The sequence below is a fragment of the Gossypium arboreum genome, chromosome 3 (assembly GCF_025698485.1).
Source record: "Gossypium arboreum isolate Shixiya-1 chromosome 3, ASM2569848v2, whole genome shotgun sequence".
In the NCBI taxonomy this organism is placed as follows: Eukaryota; Viridiplantae; Streptophyta; class Magnoliopsida; order Malvales; family Malvaceae; genus Gossypium; species Gossypium arboreum.
In genome coordinates this window covers 40,968,836-40,990,936 of record NC_069072.1, presented here as the reverse complement: position 1 = coordinate 40,990,936, position 22,101 = coordinate 40,968,836, and the positions used below count along the sequence as shown (strand labels likewise).

The window sequence follows — 22,101 nt, the reverse complement described above, 5'->3', positions numbered from 1 at the left end:
ATGAAGCTTACTATGTCTTATTTGTCTATTTTATAGATTATCAAAGCTAGTTCAGACTCGGGGATCATTGGGAAGTGTCATCACACTATCGATCAACTTGTTGGTACTTTTGAAGCTTTGTATATATGGTATATGACATGTATAGGCTAGTGTCATCTTAGTATGTTTTGAATTGTGATTATAGCCATGAATTTTGGCTTGTAAATATTGGTATGTATGGCCTTTTAAGTTTGCCTAAATGATGTGTTTGATAAGTAAGTTATATGATGTATATAATGCTTATGTGATGGTTTGATTATGGAATGTGAAAATGGTAAGTTTTGTGGTATGAAATAGGTGATAAAATAATGAGATTATGCATTTGGAACTTATGTGAGTTGTGATAATTTTGGCATATTGATTTGGTATGCTTTGGTTGTGGAATTGAGTAGTGAATTGGATGGAATTTAACTGGCATAGAATATGTATGAATTGACTGATTTTGGTTGCTTATAAATGTCTTGAAATGGTATTATTAAAGTTGAGTTTTGTGCATGAGAAGAGAGTGGCAAATTGGCTTTGCAAATGGCCTATTTTTGTCCACACGGGTAGAGACACTGGCGTGCATCTTGGCTGTGTACGACACACGGCTATGTCACATGACCATGGGTCCCCTAGGGCAGTCCTACAAATTTAAGTCAGTTTCAAGCACGGGCTAGACACATGAACGTGTGGTTGACCGTGTGGCCAAGTCAGTAACCTCCCTAATTTTCACACGGCCTGGCACACGAGCGTGTCTTGTGGCCATGTGCTGAAGTCAATATGTATGTCCTGTTTTACCACGGCCTAGACACACGGGCGTGTTTGATGCCGTGTTAGGCACACGGTCTGTTCACGCGGGCGTGTGACCTTGAACTATTTGAAAATTTTCTATGTTTCTCAAAGTTTATCAATGTTATCAGTTTATTCCCGAACTTCTTTTAAGCATGTTTTAAGGTCTCGTAGAACTATATAAGGGACAATGTGTTTATGAAAGAATGAGATATGATGATATATGTGATAAATGTATGAAAGTTGTATGTATAATTGTGTTGTAAGTCAGTAATGCCTCGTAACCCTGTTCTGGTGTAGGACACAGGTAAGGGGTGTTACAGATTAGTTCCTCATGGATTTCATAGACAATATAGAATTGATATAAAGAGAAAGCATGCTAATGAAATCGATAAGAAAGAGTAAATGAAATAGCCTAATTATATTGAGATTAATCGTGTAACACCCCTAACCCATATCCATCGCCGGAACAGTGTTACAGAGCGTTACCAGAGTTTCCAGAATATTTACCAATAATTCATGTCAAATTTTATTCAATTACTGACTTTACTCATAATGTCCCTTAAAATGGACCCTTGAGGCCCAAAACGAGTATTAGAATCGAATTGGAACTAAATCGGCAACTCAGGGAATTTTTCGTGAAATTTCAAAAATTTTCCAAGATGCATGGCTCACACGCTCGTGCTGCAGGCCGTGTTCAAAACTAGGTAGCTCTCTGACTTGTGCCACACGGCCAGCCACATGCCCGTGTGCTAGGCCGTATGGTTAATTAAATTTTTTGAAATTAGGTGCAGGTTTCACACGGCCAAGACACACGCCCGTGTTCCAGGCCGTGTAGCACATACGACTGAGACACACACCCATTTCTCTGCCTGTGTGCTCAATTCTGAGCATTTTGTTTCTCAAATTTAAGATGCAAGGGACACACGACCTAACTACATGCCCATGTATCAAGCCGTGTGTTACATACAGTCTAGACACACACCCGTGTGTCTGCCCGTGTGGACAAAATAAATTCATTTCTAGCTTTATTTCTCACCCAAAATTTTACCATTATCCTGCACCAAAACTTACATCCAAATACCAACCAATCCAAGCATTGATTTTAAACAAATTTTAACATCTAATATGATATAACATAGCATCCATACATATTTAAATTCTTACCTTTATTTAACCTAAACATTGAACATCATTTAGTCATTTATACTTAACACATAAGTGTTTATCATGACATTATGCTTTATAAGTACCAAAACATATCATTACTAGCCATTCCAATGGCTAGATTACAAATAACATATTTAAGCCATTTATGGATTATACCAAAATAAGTGTACTATTTATACCAAAATAAGTTTGCAGATAGTGTGATGATGCTCCAACTGATCTCCAAACTTCGCGAGCTTCCGAGCACTATAAAATAGGGAAAATAAAACTAAATAAGCATTACTTAGTAAGTTTGTATAACAGGAATTAAAACTTACCAATTTACATTTATTAACATTAAGCATTCAATAACATGCTTTTTCATCAATTTGGCAAATTTACCTATAAACATACACTCAATCAAACAAGTTAGTTACGTAAATGTTCATATATGCATCAAGTAAGCATAGATGAGCTCATTATACTATATTCTGTCAAGACATCATTCATTTCGTCTCATAATTCTCATATCATGTCAAGTATTTTATCTGTTGAATCATTGAAATTTTGATGGATATTCAAACAGTACACTCAAGGTGTACAATTTAATAACCTATCAATTCATATTCAGGAGTACCCATTAAGGCACTTAATCGGAAAGTACACTCTCGAGCATCATAACATACAACAGGATTTCTAGTCCAGGCTAAATCCTTTTTGTAATATATGCTCAAAAAAGCTCAATTAGGATTACCAGTCTAAGCTAAATCCTAATTGTAACATATGCCCAAGAGGAGTTATATCAGGATTACCAGCCCATGCTAAATCTCATCAGCAGCAATGCAATACCTCATTCTATAAGGAAATTTCGTTTACCCATTGAAATCCAATATTCAAACGGAATTTAACCCCTTTCAAACAATCTCAAGCATGTAATCATTTCTTATGTTATAACATTCAAATTAACTCACATAAATACAAAACACATTCCATATAACACAACATTCAATTTATCATATTTACAAGCTCAATTAAGTTACAGGAACTTACCTTGACACTTCTTCGTGTATATAAATCTACTAATCCGAAACTTTCTATTTTCATCGATCTAGCTTCGAATTTTTGTTATCCGGATCTATATAAATGAATTTATTCATCAATTTATCACATTTCACATTCAAGAGGACTAAATTTACATCCTAGGAAAAATTACCATTTTGCGCCTAACTTTTCCATAAATTTCAATTTCGTCCCTAGGCTCGGAAAATGAAATTTATAAAATTTACTCCCTATTCCACGTCTAACCAAAATTTCACTATAAAATTTACAGCACATACATTCTATAAAATTCAGGATTTTTCTTCAAGTTTCACAACTTTACATTTTAGTCCCTAAATCATGTTTTCATAAAAAATCACTTTGTAAAAGTTGTTTATCTATCAACAACCTTTCATTTTCTACAATAAATTTAAAATTTTCAGCATATTCATCCATGACATAATTTCCATACTTTGATAACTTTTCAAATTGATCCTTCAAATAGATAGATTAAGCTATCCCAATTTCAAAAATATCAAAATTACTAAAAACGGGACAAGAAAACTTACCCAATTAAGCCAAGAAAGTTTCTTCTCACTCTCCTAGGGTTTCCATGTATTTTGGGGATGAAGATGACTTAAAATAAGATGATATTTCTTTTATCATCTTTTAATTAATTAAATTAATTCAATTTCTAATTTAATCCTTACCCTTTTTCTAAATTTCCATGGATGAGTCACAAAAAATATTTACATACTTTTCTTTAATGGTCTAATTACCATATAACGACCTCAATTTTTGAATTCCATAGCTATTTAATCGTTCTAGCTACTAGAATTTATCTTTTGTATTTTATGCGATTTGATCCTTCCTGTAATTAAACACATAATCGATAAAATTTTTCTTATAAAAAATTTCACATGAAATTTCTAACATAATACGGACCATGTAATAAAATAAAAATAAATTTTATTTTCAACTCGGATTTGTGGTCCCTAACCACTGTTTCGATTTTACTAAAATTGGGTTGTTACAAATCACAAATCCATAAAGTTTGAATACTTCCACAATTCAGATCTCTTGAAATCAATAAGAAAAACTGAAATAAACCTAAAACCTAAGAATGGAAAAAAAAATAATAAACTAAATTTTACACAAAGAATCTAAGCTAAAGGAATGGTGTGTGACAAATGAGCCTATTTATAGCCTTCAGGTGGCTGTCGTCCTTAACCCTAGGTTAGCTAATGTTCCTGAGCTTTAAGTTTGATTATGTATACTAAAACTCCCCTGCTTCGTGTTTAATTTCTATCACAAAGTCAATGTCACGACATAGCCATCAGTATACTCCTCTTCAGCTATCTTCAAGGGTATGCGTAACACCCTCAACTTGTGTCGCGATAACAAAGTCAGTCTTGAGCTTTCTCCATTTTGCTCCCTATGTTGCGACATCGAGTCAGCTATGTTGGAGCATAGCAACCAATATCCGTTTAGTACACCTTCTAATGGTTTCCTGCACACTCACAAAGTGCATTAGCTCTCCCTTAAACATCATTCAGCCTCTAAGGTCAATAAATGACTCAATTTACACATTTTATTAAATACAAATAAAACTAAGAAAACATAATTAAAACATCACAAAAATGCTTGTATTCAAGCTAATTAAATGTGAAAACTAGTTTATTCTACTACATCAAATTACTGCAGATCAACCAACTCTTTCCTATTTATTATTTGTTGGTGATTTGGTTATCTTCACCAAAGCTAAAATAGAACAGGCTGAACTTATTAAAAAATTATTGACCAAATTTTGTGATTTTTCAGGACATTAAATAAACGTTAGGGAAAAAAATGTGTTCTTTTCTAAAGGTGTTGATGACATTCTTAGGGGAAGACTTTGTGATGTCCTAGGTTTTCGTCAGGTTTAGAATCTTGGATCATATTTAGGAGTTGTACTTTTTCATGAAAGAATTACTAATAGCTCATTGAGGTTTTTGGTGGAGAAGGTCAAGGCTAAGTTTCAGAGTTGGGATGCTTGACAACTTTCTTTGGCTGGTAAAGTTACGTTAGCTTAATTGATACTCCTAACTATACCTAGTTACTTTATGCAATCTTTGGTAGTCCCAAAAGGTGTTTTTGAGGAGATTGAATGCCTTGCTAGACAATTCATTTGGGTGAACTCTAGAGGGGGTAATAAGCTGGCTCTTGTTAATTGGCAATCTATTTGTCAACCTAAAGCTTGTGGAGAACTTGGTTTGCGAACGTTGACGGACTAAAATTCTCTTTTATGTTAAAATTAAGTTAATATTTTTTTTTAACACTGATTCTTTATGGGTTCATGTCTCCTATTCTAAATATAGGGTGAATGAAGGAGTTCCTACAAGTATCTCAAAAGGTAATTGCTTCTTCTTATAGTGAGCTCTCTCTAAATTTTGGTCACTCTTACGTGAGAACATTCTCTGGTCAATAGGAAATGGGGGAAAAATAAGGTGTTGGAAAGACAATTGGGTAGCTGGAGTGAGGCCACTTATCAACTCTATCCCAGCTCAGAATAACATAGATGAAGACTACTTTCTTAGGGAGATGGTTACAGAGAATAGAGCTTGGAATTTGGATCTCTTCAGGATTTGGCTACCAGAGGGGATTATCGACAGAATTATAGCTTACCTCCCCAGATCTTTCTGTGGGCCTAGATAAAGTAGCTTAGACCGGTACTTTATCTGGATCTTTCTCTATCAAAAGCACCTATAAGGTGGTCAAGGAGAATACTTGAAATTCAAAAGATGATCTATAGAAGTTGGCATGGAAATACCATGGTCCTTAGAGGGTTCGTCTCTTTATCTAGCTAGCTCTTAAACAACGTCTAGAGAGGTGTTGCCGTGGTATTGGGAATAGTGATGATAAACCATAAAAGTAACATGTTTAATCCAATTCTTAATGCAATTTTGGATTATTTATTATATAATTTAATGAATTTGATGCTCTTAATCCTTTAATTTCATGTTTCTATACTTAGGAGAGCATAGGGGAGCAAAAGGAGTAGAAAACGGGCCAAAAACGAACAAAACAGACTGATATAAGGACCCACACAGCCAAGACCATTCCCACACACGATCTGGCCACACGCCTATGTGGCAACTCGTATCGATATCACTCTTTGTTTCCTAAACACACAGAAAAAGCCAATTTTTAGGGATTTTGAGCATTCTAAAGTCTATAAATACACATTAGAAGAGGACCTAAGAGGACACGCAAACTAGAATGCAGAAAAGACTCAAAGAACGCCAATAGATTCAACTCAGAAGGAGGATCTCCTTTAAGACTGAAATCTCCATTCAATTTCTCTCGAAGTTTTTAGGTTTCTTTATGTTTTGTTATTTTCCTAATTTTGAGACATTTTACTTCCAAAGTATGAACTAAATTCCCTACATACCTAGGGAGGATAAAGCCTAAGACGAATCTTATTATTTAATTTTTCTAACTTACATGATAAATATTTGTTCTTGATATCAATTATGTGTTCTTATTTCATGTTTTAATGTTTTTAGGATATTAATTCATGATTGATATGCTTATTCAGTGGAGTAAAAGTCACTATGTGGAGTTACATGCAATCCTAGAAATAGGATGACATAAATCTACCGGATTAGAGTCAAATTTAATAGGGAAATCCATAGATCGAGTTAATACGACAATAGGGATTTTAATTAGAAAGAGATTTCAATTAATCAACCTAGAGTCAACTGTTTTTATTCTCGAAAGAGATATTAACATAATTTAGGGATTTCTACAGGTCAAGACAAGTGAATAAATCATTTAATTCAGATTTATAATAATGAAGTCTAGGTGGATTCTTTCGTGGGTATTGTCTCTCTCATCAGTTTTCTTTAAATATTTTCCTACTTTATTCTCTGTTTGTCTCAGTAATTAGGTTAATTAAGATTAGGTTAAACTAAATCCCTTCAATTTACTTGGCTAGATAATAAAAATATAGTAACTACTAGTACTTTTAGTCCTCATGAATACGATATTCCCGACTCACCATAGCTATACTACCATTCGATGGGTGCGCTTGCCTTTGTCATATTTTAGTTAGTTTGTGACGTCATCAAGTGACTTCTGTTCAATTTGTGGGGCAGCTCCGAAAGATGGTAGACATAACATTAGAGATTGCAGAGTAGCGAAAGAGGTTTGTATCAAAGTGGTCGTAGTTAAGGAACAATTATTTTCTTTTCTAGTAACTTGCAGGAATGGTTGTGTAATAATTTGTAGAATAGTCAATACTTAGCCTTTGGAGGGGTTGTTTGGTTGGTTTTCTTTGGTATTATGTCTTAGTGCATATGGAAAAATAAGATATTATATAAATTCCAAGAATCTCCATGGAGCGCTGAAGAAATCATAAAAGGGTCACTAAGTTGGGAAAAGCAGTATGGACTTTCCCCTAAGGTAATTCCTAAAACTGGTTTTGTGGTGGTGGGGGGAGGGGGAGCACAAATAGATGGGTAAATAGGTGGCTTTAAAATTTGATGGTGCAGTAAAGGTAGACTAATGAGTTGCTATTGTAAGGGGAGTTTTGAAAGATGATCGGGGGAAATGGATATTGGATTTTAATCGATGATTGGGAAGATGTACTATTTTTTAGGCAGAACTTTGGGGTATATTAGACTGTTTATCACTACTAAAAGGAAGGCATCATGGTAGAGCTTTGTTGCAAACGGATAGCATGGAAGTTATTGAAGCAATAAAAGAGTCCAAATTGAAGACCTCAAATTCGGTGCTAATCAAATGAACTTATCAAAATTTGAAGACCGTTGACCGTTGGCTGATACAACATATACCAAGAGAAGAAAATAAAGTTGATCAAATGACCAATTTAGCCTTTGGCAGAGAAGAAGGATTACTAGTTGTCTCAGTGGTCTAGCTTAATAGGTTGTATTTCTATTTTCACAAAAAAATAATGATTTTATATTTTATAAAATAAATTTTTATTATTTTGAAAATTGTTTATATTTATATTAATATATATAAAAGGAAAGTTGTAAGGCCTTACAACAATGTCCATTTTTAAATAGAAAATAATGGTTAAATTTCTTTTCTTTTTTAATTTCTTTTCTTTTCTTTTCTTTTGAAGTGAAAAAATAATAATTAATTTTCAATTCTAATCTCTATACTTTTTAAAGATTATATAATAATGGTTAAATTTTAGTTTTGATCCTTATATTTAGATCAATTTTGAGATTTAATCTCTATACTTTAATTTTGACATAATTTAGACATTTGTCCATTCTTTTTTTTTTCCTTTTAACATGAGAAAATAATGGCTATATTTCAATTCTAATCCATCTATATTTTTAAGATTATATAAGAAGGTTGAATTTTAGTTTTGATCCCTATATTATGCTCAAATTTGAGATTTAATCTTTATACTTTAATTTTGACATAATTTAGTGCCTCAACTTTTATAGTGTTATTAGTTAGTTTAAATATTTTATTCTAATTAAAATGTTGAGGTGATTTTTGTGAATTATTAACACCATTAAAATTTTCTATTAAATTCAAGTCCATTATGCTATCTTTTTGTTATATAGATACCAATGGAGTATATATATATATATATATATATATGTATATATATTAATTTGAAAATGTCACATTAGCAAATTTAACATGAGAGATTAAATTCTTGGAAATAAAAGTATGGAAACTAATTTCTAAATATATGAAGAGTACAAAAATTTGAGTATATTGAAATATTTAAATTTTTAATCTATAATTTAGTCAAAAAATAAGTAATCAACCCAACGTGAAGCGTGGGAAGGAATCATACTAATTTTTATATTTTTGTGATATTTTTATAATTTTGGTTAATATTTTATAAATTTTAATTAATTTTATAATTTTTATGCTTTTAAATATTTTTAATATGTTTTTAAATTTATTGTTAAGAAAAATGTTAGAAGTATCAAAAATGACATGTTAACTATAGTTTAGGGGCCAAATGAGCTATTAACCCTTTGAATTAATGTAACACCCTTAATCCGATTCGATTTGCTGGATTCAGATCTTAGGCATTACCAACAAATATAGAAAAAACTTAATCTACTTATACCTATTACAATCGCTTGACAACTTACTTAATTACAAAATTTCAACTAAAAATACATGAATACATATATAGTAGGTAATCACAACTACATCATGTGGTAATTAAATTAGAACAATATCTAAATTGAAATCACATTCAATTACAGAGGCCCCAAGGTAGGGTCTTCTGAGTGACAATTCAAACCTTGAACACGTCACCAAACTCGCTCTATATGCATAATAACTCGATACGCCACTTCTTGGCATAGTCCTGGCATCGTCCCTTTTGGCATAGACCCACATCATCTCATATATAACATAACACACACGGATAAGTTCATAAGAACTTAGTGAGGAGAACATCATTTACCTGAGTTATATTTGCACATTGCAATTGATAGTTTAGATAGACGATCCTATCATTCTTAACTTTCAACTTTGCCTCTGATGAATACTTCCTCAAGTTCTATTATCATATTCACGTCAGATACCATACCTTACTCTGAAATCACTTCCTCCTATTAAAGTCTTCAATACATCACTTACTTCTATCAATTAGAACAATCATAAATTGTTATCTATTTCCTTTCCAACAATCAAATACAATCAATGATAGTGTCACGCTTGCAAACTTACTTCAGAGCCATAAAATCGTCGTAATTCAAAAAAATGTGTGCACTTACGACATATACCTCATTCAAACATACAAATTTTACATCATTATTTTCAGTCGAGTTATAATTTTATATAACTCCTTTTTACTATATAAACTATAGAAACCATTTTGATCTTATTGATTTCATTTAAGAGTCATGCTGAACACGCCAAATTGGTTTATTACAGAATCCACCACAAGAACATTCTTTTCAGTCGCCACTAAGAACTTTATTTTGATGTGCCATCAGGGCATTTCTTTCAAAGTTCACCACGAAGGATACTCTTTCATATTTCTCCATGAAGCCATTTCTTTCATATTGTGCCACAAAGGCGTTCCTTTCGTATTGCGTCACAAAAGCATTCCTTTCATATTGCACCACAAAGACATTCCTTTAAGGTTCGTCGTAAGGACATTTTCTTTCTTGGTGTGTTTGCAATATGGATTTGCCCAGACTCACATTTCGTGAAGTTTGCCCATCATTGTCCTAGAACACCCAAAAAAACCCCACTAGGTAATGACCATCATTTACCCTTTTACAAAGGGTGTCATGGCCATGGACTTTCCATTCAAAGTTTGTGTTTAAAGTCCCGATGGACCCCTTTGAACATCACTGTGATAAAGAGACACAGACTCTTCATGCACTTATACAATCTAAGCCTAACCTTTTATTCCACCAACATATACCCTGTAATACCCCAAACCCGGCCTGGAAGTTTGGCTTGAATCTAGCATGTCACATTGAAGTGTTTTTCGAAAACCATGTTTCCATTAAAAACCCTTCTTAATAATTAAAAACTTATACCCTTTTTAAACCTTGTTAGAAACCTCAGCTGAATAACATTTTTAACAACTTTGTGAAAATCTTGGCAGTTGCGGAAGCTTGATTTAAAAACAATTGCGGATACGTGATGTTTTGAACAACAACAGTTGCTTTGAAAAACCGTGTTCTAATACTAGTAATTATTAGAACAATAAATAAAATTTCAAATTTGAAATCCAAAAAATTACAACGGCTTTACTACAACCCACATAAAAACATTTAAAAGCAATAATCAAAACTATAACATAAACAGTGTGTGTGGCTTCCTCCGAGCCCCTCGCAGCTCCGATCCGTCTAAGGCTGAAAATTACCTAAAAGGTTAATAAACGGGGTGAGTTTACGAAAACTCAGTGTGAAATCCCCCTACTATAAAAAGGAATAGTCAGTCATATAAAAAAATTAAAAGTCCGCCCCACCTTACTTATAGCCAGATCAATTGGGCCTTAGCCCACTATAACAGACAGTACCAGATGGGCTTTAACCCATTACATAATAAGAAACATTATCAAAACTAGAATCAGAATCAGAATCAGAATTAGGTAAAGAAATTAGAATCGAATCAAGATCGTGTAATGTAATCAAAATCGTAATCAAGATCGTAATGAATCAAAAATCGAATGTGAATGCAATCCCAACCCAATCCACCTATAACCAACCGCTACACTCCACCGTACCAGCCCTACACTCCATGTGGGGAATAGCTCAACCCACCCACCCTACACTCCACATTGCAAAGATTGTCGCTCGGTTATCGATATTGTGACAGAGTCACCAGATATGATATTGTGGCGAGCCACCAAAACAGATATTTGTGGCATAGCCACGAAATGAATAATGTGGCAAAGCCACTTAACGTAAATCGTGGCACAAAGCCATCGATAAGCGCATTATGTTAGGCACATAGCTATCAACTAGAGTAACATAACCGCATGACCTTAGGTAAATGTGATCGACACAGTAGTCAATAACCATATATTGGCACATAACCTTAGGCAAATACGTTTGGCACACAACCATAATCAAAGTTGGCACGAGCCATATGTAGGTTGACACAAAGCCAATCGAAGGCTTTAAGCCATCAGTAGTCAGTATCATGTTAGGCACATAGCCATCAGCGACGGTAATATAGTCGGCACACAGCTTCGGGTAAATATGATCGGCACTCAGCCATTGATCGGTCCACAGTCGTCTTGGGCGACCCGTGCGACCTTATCAAATCAGTACGGATATACGGCTCTTAAGCCTTCGGTGGATCCACAGTCGTCAAGCAACCATGCAATCCTAACAGATCAGGTCTTCCTCCGTACAAAATCCCAACCCATGCAACATGTCATGTATGCAGAATGTCATGCTCATATTTGAATCAAACAATCATAGTCAAGTCATTCATATACCAACATATATTCACAATCAAATTCGTCAACTACACAGTCCAAGTTAGTCACTTGGCCACAAGGGCAAAACAGTCATTTAACACTTTAAGGGCAAAATGGTAAATTTACCCCACAAGGTATCTCGATAATTCCACCCTATAGGGGTATTTTAGTAATTCTACCCTACAGGGGTATTTCGGTAATTCTACCTTACAGGGGTATTGCGATAATTCTACCCTACAGGGGTATTTCGGTAATTCTACCCTATAGGGGTATTTCAGTAATTCTACCCTATAGGGGTATTTCAGTAATTCTACCCTACAAGGGTATTCCGGTAATTCTACCCTACAGTGGTATTTCGATATTTTACAAATCGAGAGTATTTTGATAATTTCACAAATCAAAGGTATTTTGGTAATTTTACAAGTTAGGGGTATTTTGGTAATTTTACAAACCAGGGGTATTTTAGTAATTTTACAAACCAGGGGTATTTTGGTAATTTTACTGATCGAGGTATTTTGGTAATTTTGTAAACTAAGGGTATTTCAATAATTTTGTAAATCGAGGATAAAACGGTAATTCTGTAAATCGAGGGTAAAACGGTAATTCTATAAATCGAGGGTAAAATAGTAATTCTATAAATCGAGGGTAAAACAAGAATTTCAGAATCGAGGGTAAAACAAGAATTTCAGAATCGAGGGTAAAATAGTAATTCTGTAAATCGAGGGTAAAACAGTAATTCTATAAATCGAGGGTAAAATGGTAATTTTGTAAATCGAGGGTAAAACAATAATTCTATAAATCGAGGGTAAAACGGTAATTCTGTAAATCGAGGGTAAAATGGTAATCCTATCTTATTTCAGTAATTTTACAACTCGAGGATATTTGGGTAATTTTATAAATCGGGGGTACTTTGGTAATTTTACAAGTCGAGGGTATTTCAGTAATTTGGTAAACTAAAATATTCTAAACAGGGATAACAATACGAATAGGCCTAAAGCCTATTCTCGGCCCAAATGGGCCCACACGCTCGTGTGGCCCTTTTAGCCCAAATCTAGCCACAGATATGAGATTCACCTAGCCCAGTCCAATATTTACTACACAATCAAACAACTTATCCAATTGGGCACGTAGGCCCATTGGGCCGACATTACCCCTTCCGGCTTATCGCGGCCCAAAGTAGCCATCCTATAGCTAGAGTAGTGAGAAATACACACCTGATAGGAGACTGGAGTTAATCCACGCTCCAAGCACTCTTAGCCGATGCCCAACCCAAACGAGCACGCCATAAAGCGAAAGGGATCAGCCAAGAAAGGTACCTTACTCTCCTCATGGTTCTCTCTATTTAAAGCCGACAGATCCACTCTTATGTTAGCTTCCGATGTGGGATCCTCCAACATCAGAGTTTAAATTCAACACCAACTCTTGCCACCCCCTGTTAGCAAAATAAATGCTCTTTGCTTGCCATGAGATTCGAACCCATGCCTCCCCTTAAATGCTCAACACTCTACTTGCCACTAAGCCATAAGGCTTTTTGTGTCACAATTTCTCCAACAATATTCTTAAGGCCTACCTACTACACCCAGGGTTTGATTCACCTTAAACCAAAATTTTTGCTAAAGTCCAGGTTTGAACCCAGGACTTCTCCAACACTTCTCAGCGCACTTAACCACTAAAACAAGCCTTCTTTAACGAAATTTTCACGCACAACAGAATATTATAAGCTGCCTTCAACCGCTCTCATGCTCAAGGCCCAAAACTTCTAGGCCCAAATTCAGGGTGTTACATACCCACAAACATTCTTACTCACAATACACATTCCAAGCATACATATATATAACCATACCTTAGCATCACATTACTTAATCACCATTCATCATATGCTTGAACTTATCAAATTCCATACCAGCTATACATACTATCCTCAACCAATAATCATACATTCACAGATATCCTTTAGTAATTACTCATATAGTTACACACATATCATAACATACCTTTCATGTTCTTGGCTTCATATTTCGTTTAGTATCCTACAAATCTCTTTGCATAAATAATACATATGCAAAAGTCAACAGAGAGACTTACTTGATTCTCAACTACTGTAGTTTAAAACTCTAGATCCAAACTTCTATCGCGCAATTAGCAACAACTATTGCTATAGAACATGGAAACCCATCAAGATCTATTCATATACCTTTTTTACTATTATTTCTAACGTTGGAAATCCCCAAGCAAGGCATTATATCTTTACCTTACTGATCTATCAGATCTAACAGACTTTCTCTTTCACAACATAACATGCAGAGTCATAAATCTTACCTTGACATGGAATAATCACTGGTAAAGATCCAAATCTGCATCTCCCGTTTGAAAGAGAAAGAAATATTGTAGGTTCTTTAAGATTCAGATATCAATAATTCAGAAGAAAGAAGGAAAAACTTTCCCTTTTTCTACCCTTAATATCCACATATTTAACTTGAGTCCTTATTAGAACTTAACACGTGTCACAACTTTCAGGACTGCTTTTATAAATGGTTTACAGTTGTAGAGAGAATCTAAATAAAAATTCAATAAATTGTATACTTGGTTCTTCTATTCTTTCCATTTCTAACCAAATTGTTTTTAACATAACTAGTACAGTAACTCAATGAACTTGGTGTACAATACATTCGACAATAACTCTAACTTACAAAATTCTCAATACTCTTACCAAACTCTCCTTCCTTACAACACAACACATTCTGAGTTCGATCCTTACATAATATTTTAATATCTAGTATGCGCCCAATCTATATGCCAAAATAACAATAAGGCGGATAGGTTGTGTCTCCTAGATTAATCTCAAACTACTCTCAGAACTTAGAACCCATTAAAACTAAGTGTTACAATTAATGTGTCATGTCATCCTATTAAGAGGAGTTAACAAACAATTGACCAAAATATAACAAATCATTGATGTTTGTGATTATTATTTAACTTTTAAAAGTTGAATTATAAAAAGTATTTTTAAACAAAGTTAGGGACTGTAGTTGGTGTAGTTTACCTTGTTTCTATTGTTTAATTAATAGCATATAAATTATTGATAAGCAAAAGAGGCACACTTGTAAAGTAGAGTTGACCATTTCAAACCATCTAAATGTTTTCAGAAACTTAGATCCAATTAATATTGTTCCCCTAAAATTTTATCCAAAAAAATTCCATATTGAAACAAAAAATGGGAATTTTATGCAAGGTAGTTGATATGCTGCTGTTGGTGGCGTTTATGGTGATGCTTGTAGCCGGACCTTTAATCGATGCGCAGCTGGTTTTGCCGGAGACCACTTTCCCGGAGGTGCTCGTCCGTTTGAAGCAGCAATATGCGGCGGAGTACCAAGATTATTTGATGGTGGAGAAGCCTCATTTCTTCGTGGCCTTGGTCTGGTTGGAGCTTATTTTCCAGTGGCCTCTGGTTTTGCTTAACATTTATGGGATTTTGGCATCCAAGCATTGGTTCCATACCACTTGTCTCATCTATGGTGCCTCTGTTATTACTGCCATGGTAAATTGAAAACTTCCTTTGTATTTCAACCTTTTTTTCTATGATGGGGGATTCTAAATTTTAATGCTTTAATAGTATTTTTTTTATTAAACATGGTTTAATCTTATTAATTATTCTACTTTGAACCCAGAAGGGATTTCTATTTATAAAAAAGGCCAGTGGTTACTTAACAGTTTGTTAATTCTTTAGCTGAAAGTGAAACTATGTAGGATTTGATCTTTGTTTCTAATGAATATGTGTTTGATTAGTACTTTGAATGTTTTATTGTTGGAGATGAAGTAGTGCATAGAAAAAATAGTTGTTATAATTTGAAAGGGTGTATAATTGAAACTTGTTTATCAACATTTTCTTTCTGCAAGTGACTTTTTTTCCCCTTTCCCCTTTTAAAGAATGTAAAGAAATGGAGATTCTTACCAAATTGCTGCTTTGAACTTTTATTGTTTATCACTATTTCATTACTTAAGCAACCCCAATCCCTCAATCCAACCTAAAGGGCTTTTAATTTTAAATGATAAATAATGTTGGTTTTCCAATTCCAAGAAAAGGATTTTAGGCTTAACATGATCAAATGTTAGCACAATTTTGTCACTCTTTATTATGAGTTTGTAGGCTTAATATATTTCTGAAAAGCTATTATGTCACTCCTCAAATATTGTTTTGTTAATTTTGTGTGAAATTCAGACCGCTTTATTAGGGGAGCTGATGGGATCCCAGAAGGGATCAGATAAATTGTTGACAGTGTACTCTCCTTTCATGGGACTCGGTGTTTTAGCCTTCCTGCGAGGGCTGGTTCCAAACTCAGGCAAGGCTCGGACCATTGGCAAAAGACCTGCAATGGCTAGGGAGAAAAGGGCTTGAGCCTTGAAGTTGAGTTTACAAAACACATCTTTTAGACATTCTTGTAATCCTCTTATGTCATATGTTTAGAACGTTGTTTGTTTCATTTGTATGATTATTTGCTGCTAGTTTAGTACCAAATGCATTGCCTGGTACTGTTTGTCGAGGTGATTGTTTTAGAACCCTTTTTTGCTTGGATCAAAATGAAATGCTATCTGATTGATCTTTGTTTATTAATTGTGTCATGGATCTTATCTTAAAACATACAAGTGGAGGGTAATTGATGATCAAACAACCATGCACCTCCTGGTTTTTAGGCGGATGTTCAGCTGGTATCTTATTAACAAAGGACAATATAGCCACGCACGATTTGGCTATATTCATTGGCAAGATAAGGTAAGATCTGGTCAAGTGAGACTGCATGCATTACCCCTTTCTTTGCATTATGGTTGCTTTTCTTTCTCTGCCTCTCTTTCTTAATGATTTATGTATAGAGAGAGGAAGTCTAAGAAATGGCCAATTATGGGTTAGTTCAACCTGTAAATTTTCATGCATTGGTGAAACTGTATTTTGAGGTGGTTTCCATAAAACAGGGTTCAATTTTAGGCCATTTTATGATGATTTGCCCTTGTTTTGCTCTCGGCTCTTTGCCTTTTGAAATATTTATGTTACTTTAAGATGGTGAAAGAACTCTTCTTCCGCAATGTAGGAGTCAATGACCGATTCCCTCCATCGATTTCTTGGCTTATTTTTGCTTCAGTCAGCACCCTTTTTCACTCCCCAAAGCCACTGCTCCTACATGGTTCTATGGTGGGTTTTGGCTGTTCCCAACGAGCTAATAATAAGACCTGGAAAAAAGAACTTCTGATATTTTTCCAAGTCCAGCTTTTTAGTTTGTGTATGAACTTTAAACATTGGTATTTAAATACAGCTCCACGAAAATTAAGGTGAAATTAGGCTGTGGTGCAGTGGTAAAAAGGTTTTAGTGTTACTTTTATAATTTTACTTAGATTATGCAACACTCATGCCGGTGAAAGAAAAATCTTTATATTAAATATATTTATGAGAGTTTTTATTAACAATTGAACTATGCGAAGAGTGGCATTATGTATAAATCTTCAAACTTTTTGGATTTGATCCTTAGGTGTGGTTTTCAGTTGTTTTATTTAAAAATTTTATATAGATTAAAATATATCATAGGTTGGTTTACATTTTACAAATTTGGAATTTATTTCCTACACTTTTATTTTCAGAAATCAAAGTCCAAAAGTTAATTCAATGGTTGGTGTGATATATGAAATAAAATAACTACCCATTTGGTAGGAACGAAACTATAAAAATGACTTCTAATGAACTAAAATTTAATAAAATAATTTTAACAGGGTTGGACTTGAATTTTCAAATTTAAAAATATAGGGATTAAAATTCTAAAAAATAAAAGTATAGGACTAGATTACAAATTTATGAAAGAGTATAAAGACTTATGTCACGTTTTAATATTTTATATAATAAAAAAACAACATTGTAATAAAGATAACTATTTGGTACTTGTTATACCCCTGTCTCAACCTGGACACGTGGTAATATAAGAAGCGACTGGAAAGACACCAGTGAATGACTCTTCGTATTATATCATTCGGGCGTTCATTCAGTAATTGACTACCAGCATGCCTTGTATCATCCATGGGAGGGGTCTTCTGTCATTAACCATCTAATTAGACCTTCCATTAGGCCACTCGCTATTAACGGGTATGCTGTCCTCAAGAGGGGACCCCTTATGAACCACCACGCTCCTATAAATACCATAAGGTATCAACATAGTAGGGATCTCCCCTCCATTCTTCTCTTCTCTTAAAACCTTAATGTGCTAAGCTCTCATCTATCTAAGCCCCCTTACTTTTCCAACTTTCAATCTCAGAATGGGTGAACTGGGTTTCCTTGACAACACCTCTTTTTTCTTTCTCCATGTCGTTGATATCATGTATCAACATTAAACTAGCATTGAAAATTTTTAACTCTACAAGTAGGGTTGAGATTTTGCCATGTGTTATTAAGTTATATTTTAAAAGTTTAAAAAAAAATAAGACGTGTCAAAATCTCAACATTGCCAATGGAGTTAAAAAATTCAATTGCCTATTTACTAAATAATTGCCATATAATAATATTTATTACTATATTTAAAAATGATTTTGGTAACCTTGCAAAGTGATTGTCACAACAACAAGTGCGCGTTATTGGAATCATACACCTTCAAATTATTGTCACTTCTATCTAACATCTCCAAGTAAAAGTATCATGGAGCCCCTTGTAATAGGAGTCAGATTGCGTTTTATCTCCTCTATTCAAAAAAGGGCAAATTAGTCATTTTACATTAGATCAATGAATAAATTAGTCATTTATGTTAAAATTTTCATCCATTGTACTATAAAATATTGGCATGGTTGACGGAATAATTAGATAGCAACACGTGGCATGCCACTTTTACCTCATGCTGATGTATAAGGACCAATTTTTAATAGTAGAAATAGATGCAATTTTTAATAAGAGCAGTTTAATATTTGAATTAACGTATAATAATTAATTTACTCATTTTTTTTAAGTAGAGAGGACAAAATGCAATTCGACTCCTGATACAGAGATCTCTATGTTACTTTTACCAACATCTCCATCATAATCTTTTCATGTTCCCCATTTTCTATTCAATTTGATCTCCTCTGTACAACTTTTAGTTCATTTTGGTCTCCTTAAGATTCATCTCCACTTTTCTCTTTTTTGCTAAGAAATTATTAAGATGATGTCAACTTCATCCCAAAGGAAACACCTTCAATCCTTTTTAACCACTAACCCCAAGAAACTCCTATTCAACTTCATCCCAAAGGAAACACCTTCAATCCTTTTTAACCACTAACCCCAAGAAACTCCTATTCACAAGTTTGATTTTGGCCCTTCGATTCCTCACCATCCTCCACGTTTCCCCCTTCTTCTTTTCTAGGTGGTCCTCAAGTTATCCCACCATGTCCCACTCTTATGTTGGCCCTTCTCCTTCTCTAAATCCAACAACTCCATAAAAGTAAAAGTAAAAGTAAAACCGAAGAAGCAGCAGTAAATACTAAGATTGGACATGAAAGCAAATTTTAAGTAATGTGTGGTACACTTTCAAATTTTGCATGAAAAATGAAATTGTTGAAAACCCCAATCCAGCTTGCCGGACATTGTTTACTGTAAATGGTGGTAATTGGTTATTTCAAGTTGCAGGTTACCACACTTTTCTCGGGACCTAATTTCTTTCCTTTTCTAACATTCTCATGCATCCAACATCCAACTCCTTATGCTTCTCACTACTTTTTATTCAACGAGTTCTCAGTCTACTCTAGTCATCATCCATTTATATCACTTTACTCCATCTATGTATGTCGGCTAATATTGTAAAAAGCATCCAACTTGTTAAATTATCAATTTTTCAAAGCAATTGAATCACTAGTTTAATAATAATTAAATAAAAATTTTATAAAAAATTAAATAATAAACATAGTTTGTTGAACCAATTCAACTATTTTCTTTTAATTTTTGGTTTTTATTTTTATCGTTTCACAATATTTTTACGATTATATATCATCAATCAAATCATTAATGTAATTAAATCAATCAATTAATTTTGATCTAATTTTGATAACATTGATATTAATTTTTCTATAAAAATCTTTAAAAACCAATTACAATTAAAAGATAATTAAAAAAATTGGAGAGTTTCATATGAAACCATACATTTCCTATAGTTAAAGTTCAAATACTCGAGTTTAGAGCATACAAAAATATATTGAGTTAACATTTGGTGCACGATCAATTTATAAATCTCTTTTATAGCCAATGATGCACATCACACCACAAAAACATAAAAATATTAAAAATTTATAAATAAATATTGAAATTTATTTAAAAATAATTAAAATTAATCATAATTATTTTTTCTCATCTCTCTTGATGTATATCTAACATAGAAAACTTCTCTAAAATCCTTAAAAAAAAAAGAAAAAAAAAACCTATACTGAATAACTTCTGTTTCTCGTGCTTCTTTTATTAATCAATTTTGTTGAAAGATTCAATTTAGAAGTATAGTTTTATCCACATAACCTCAATTTTTATTATGGGTTTTGGAAAATTTATGGGTTGTTTTAAACTCTCTTGTTTTGTTGTGTCATAGCAAAGATGGTGCTGAGGATTAAGAGGGTTCTCGTTGCTTGTTTGAATTACCAAAAGATTGAGGCAGAGGAGATTGTTCCTCCTAGCGGTGTCTGTGGAAAAGAACTGCTTTAGAAGCTACTGCATTCTGAGTATCTGTTAAAATTTCCTTTGATTGGTTTGGTAAGTTATTACTAGAAATGATGTGTTGATGAGGTACTTCAGCCCTTGGATGGAAACAAATTCAACTTCACCAAAGTCGTGCAAGAAGAGGTGTTCAAGAAAGAGGCGAAAAAATGCAACCTAAGGATCATTTCATTGTTTTACATTTTCTCTGTCAACTCTGTTTCTTTTGACTTTGTCACTTCCACTCAAAAATTTTAGCAGTAACAACATTTATTTAGCTTTGTGGCCATACATACAACATCTTACCTTAACTTCACCTCACATCTCATCCAACAAATAAAACCAGCTTCTATATAGTTTTAGAATCTGCAAAATTACCATGATCCAATATACATATGCCAAAGGAAGGGCATAACCTAAAGAATGTCCCCAATCTCAAGTTTGCTCCCAAGCAATCAACAAAATATGGAGTTTGGTGCTACCAACTTTTTTTTATTTTGCTCGGCCAAAGAAAATTTCAGTAATAAAATTCAAAGGTCAAGTGCTAACCAAAAGGTTAGAAACAAAATTATGAAGTTACAACTACTGTTTGACCAAAACAATCACCTAAAAAGGGAAAATAAGATGTAACACCCGGAACCCGAGACCATCGCCGGTGTCGGACACGAGGGGTTAGCAAGCCAAGTTCACTTGTTTTGCCCACCCATTGGACATTTCCAGTCAGGCTGGAAAAAAACTGCGTCACTGTCGCCTTAAAAATCATATCTCGAGTTTCACAACTCGGAAACTGGTTTCATAAATTTTCCCTGAATTTAGACTCATATATCCATCCATGGATTTATTTCTAGAATTTTTGGTCGGGCCAATTGGTACAGTTTATTAGTTAAAGTCACCCATGTTACAGGGATCGACTGCTCTGACCTTCACGTGGTATAACTTGAATATCTCTCTGTACAGGGCTTTAATGCTGGTGCCGTTTGTTTCTAATGAAACTAGACTCAAAATGGAATCTGTAAATATAAGGTATGTCTCCTAATTCTTTTTGGATAATTTATAGTGAATTTTTAAAGTTGCGATAGGGAACCCAGAAACCATTCTGGCCCTGTCTCACAATAGCTTTAATATCTCTTAACCTGTAACTCCTATGACCATTTCGTTTCTTCCATAAGAAAATAGACTCATCAAGGTTCATTTACATAGCTTATTCACTATTTAATTCCATTCCTATGAATTTTGGTGATTTTTCACATTCACGCCACTGCAGCTGGCAGCATCTGTTTTAAGGTAGGGCTTACCTATTTGGTAGTCTCCATGAATCAACTAGTCTTGCCATACATAGGTTCATATATGATCATTTTAACCATGCCAATGGCTGATCATATGACCAACATTCCCATTTCCAAGCCATAGCCACATCATGACACCAAATATATATATACAAACCACAATTAGTCTAAGTTCATGCTTCCCTTTTCGAGCCATTTTCGCA

At 33.9% G+C, this 22,101-nt stretch overlaps 1 protein-coding gene across 1 annotated transcript; it reads left to right on the top strand.

The window, feature by feature from the left end:
- Nucleotides 1-15,001: 15,001 nt before the first annotated feature.
- LOC108477173 (uncharacterized) lies at nucleotides 15,002-16,540 on the top strand. The gene is made up of 2 exons (XM_017779639.2): nucleotides 15,002-15,470; nucleotides 16,152-16,540. Exons 1-2 carry the CDS (start codon nucleotides 15,147-15,149, stop codon nucleotides 16,326-16,328), a joined length of 501 nt encoding a protein of 166 aa, XP_017635128.1. The 5' UTR covers nucleotides 15,002-15,146; the 3' UTR covers nucleotides 16,329-16,540.
- Nucleotides 16,541-22,101: the final 5,561 nt, after the last annotated feature.

What these genes read in the sequence shown, in the direction of transcription:
- LOC108477173 (XM_017779639.2), top strand. Translation starts at nt 15,147, where the DNA reads ATGGGAATTTTATGCAAGGTAGTTGATATGCTGCTGTTGGTGGCGTTT. An exon ending in CCTCTGTTATTACTGCCATG is followed by an intron (nt 15,471 to 16,151) that starts GTAAATTGAAAA and finishes TGTGAAATTCAG; the next exon opens with ACCGCTTTATTAGGGGAGCT.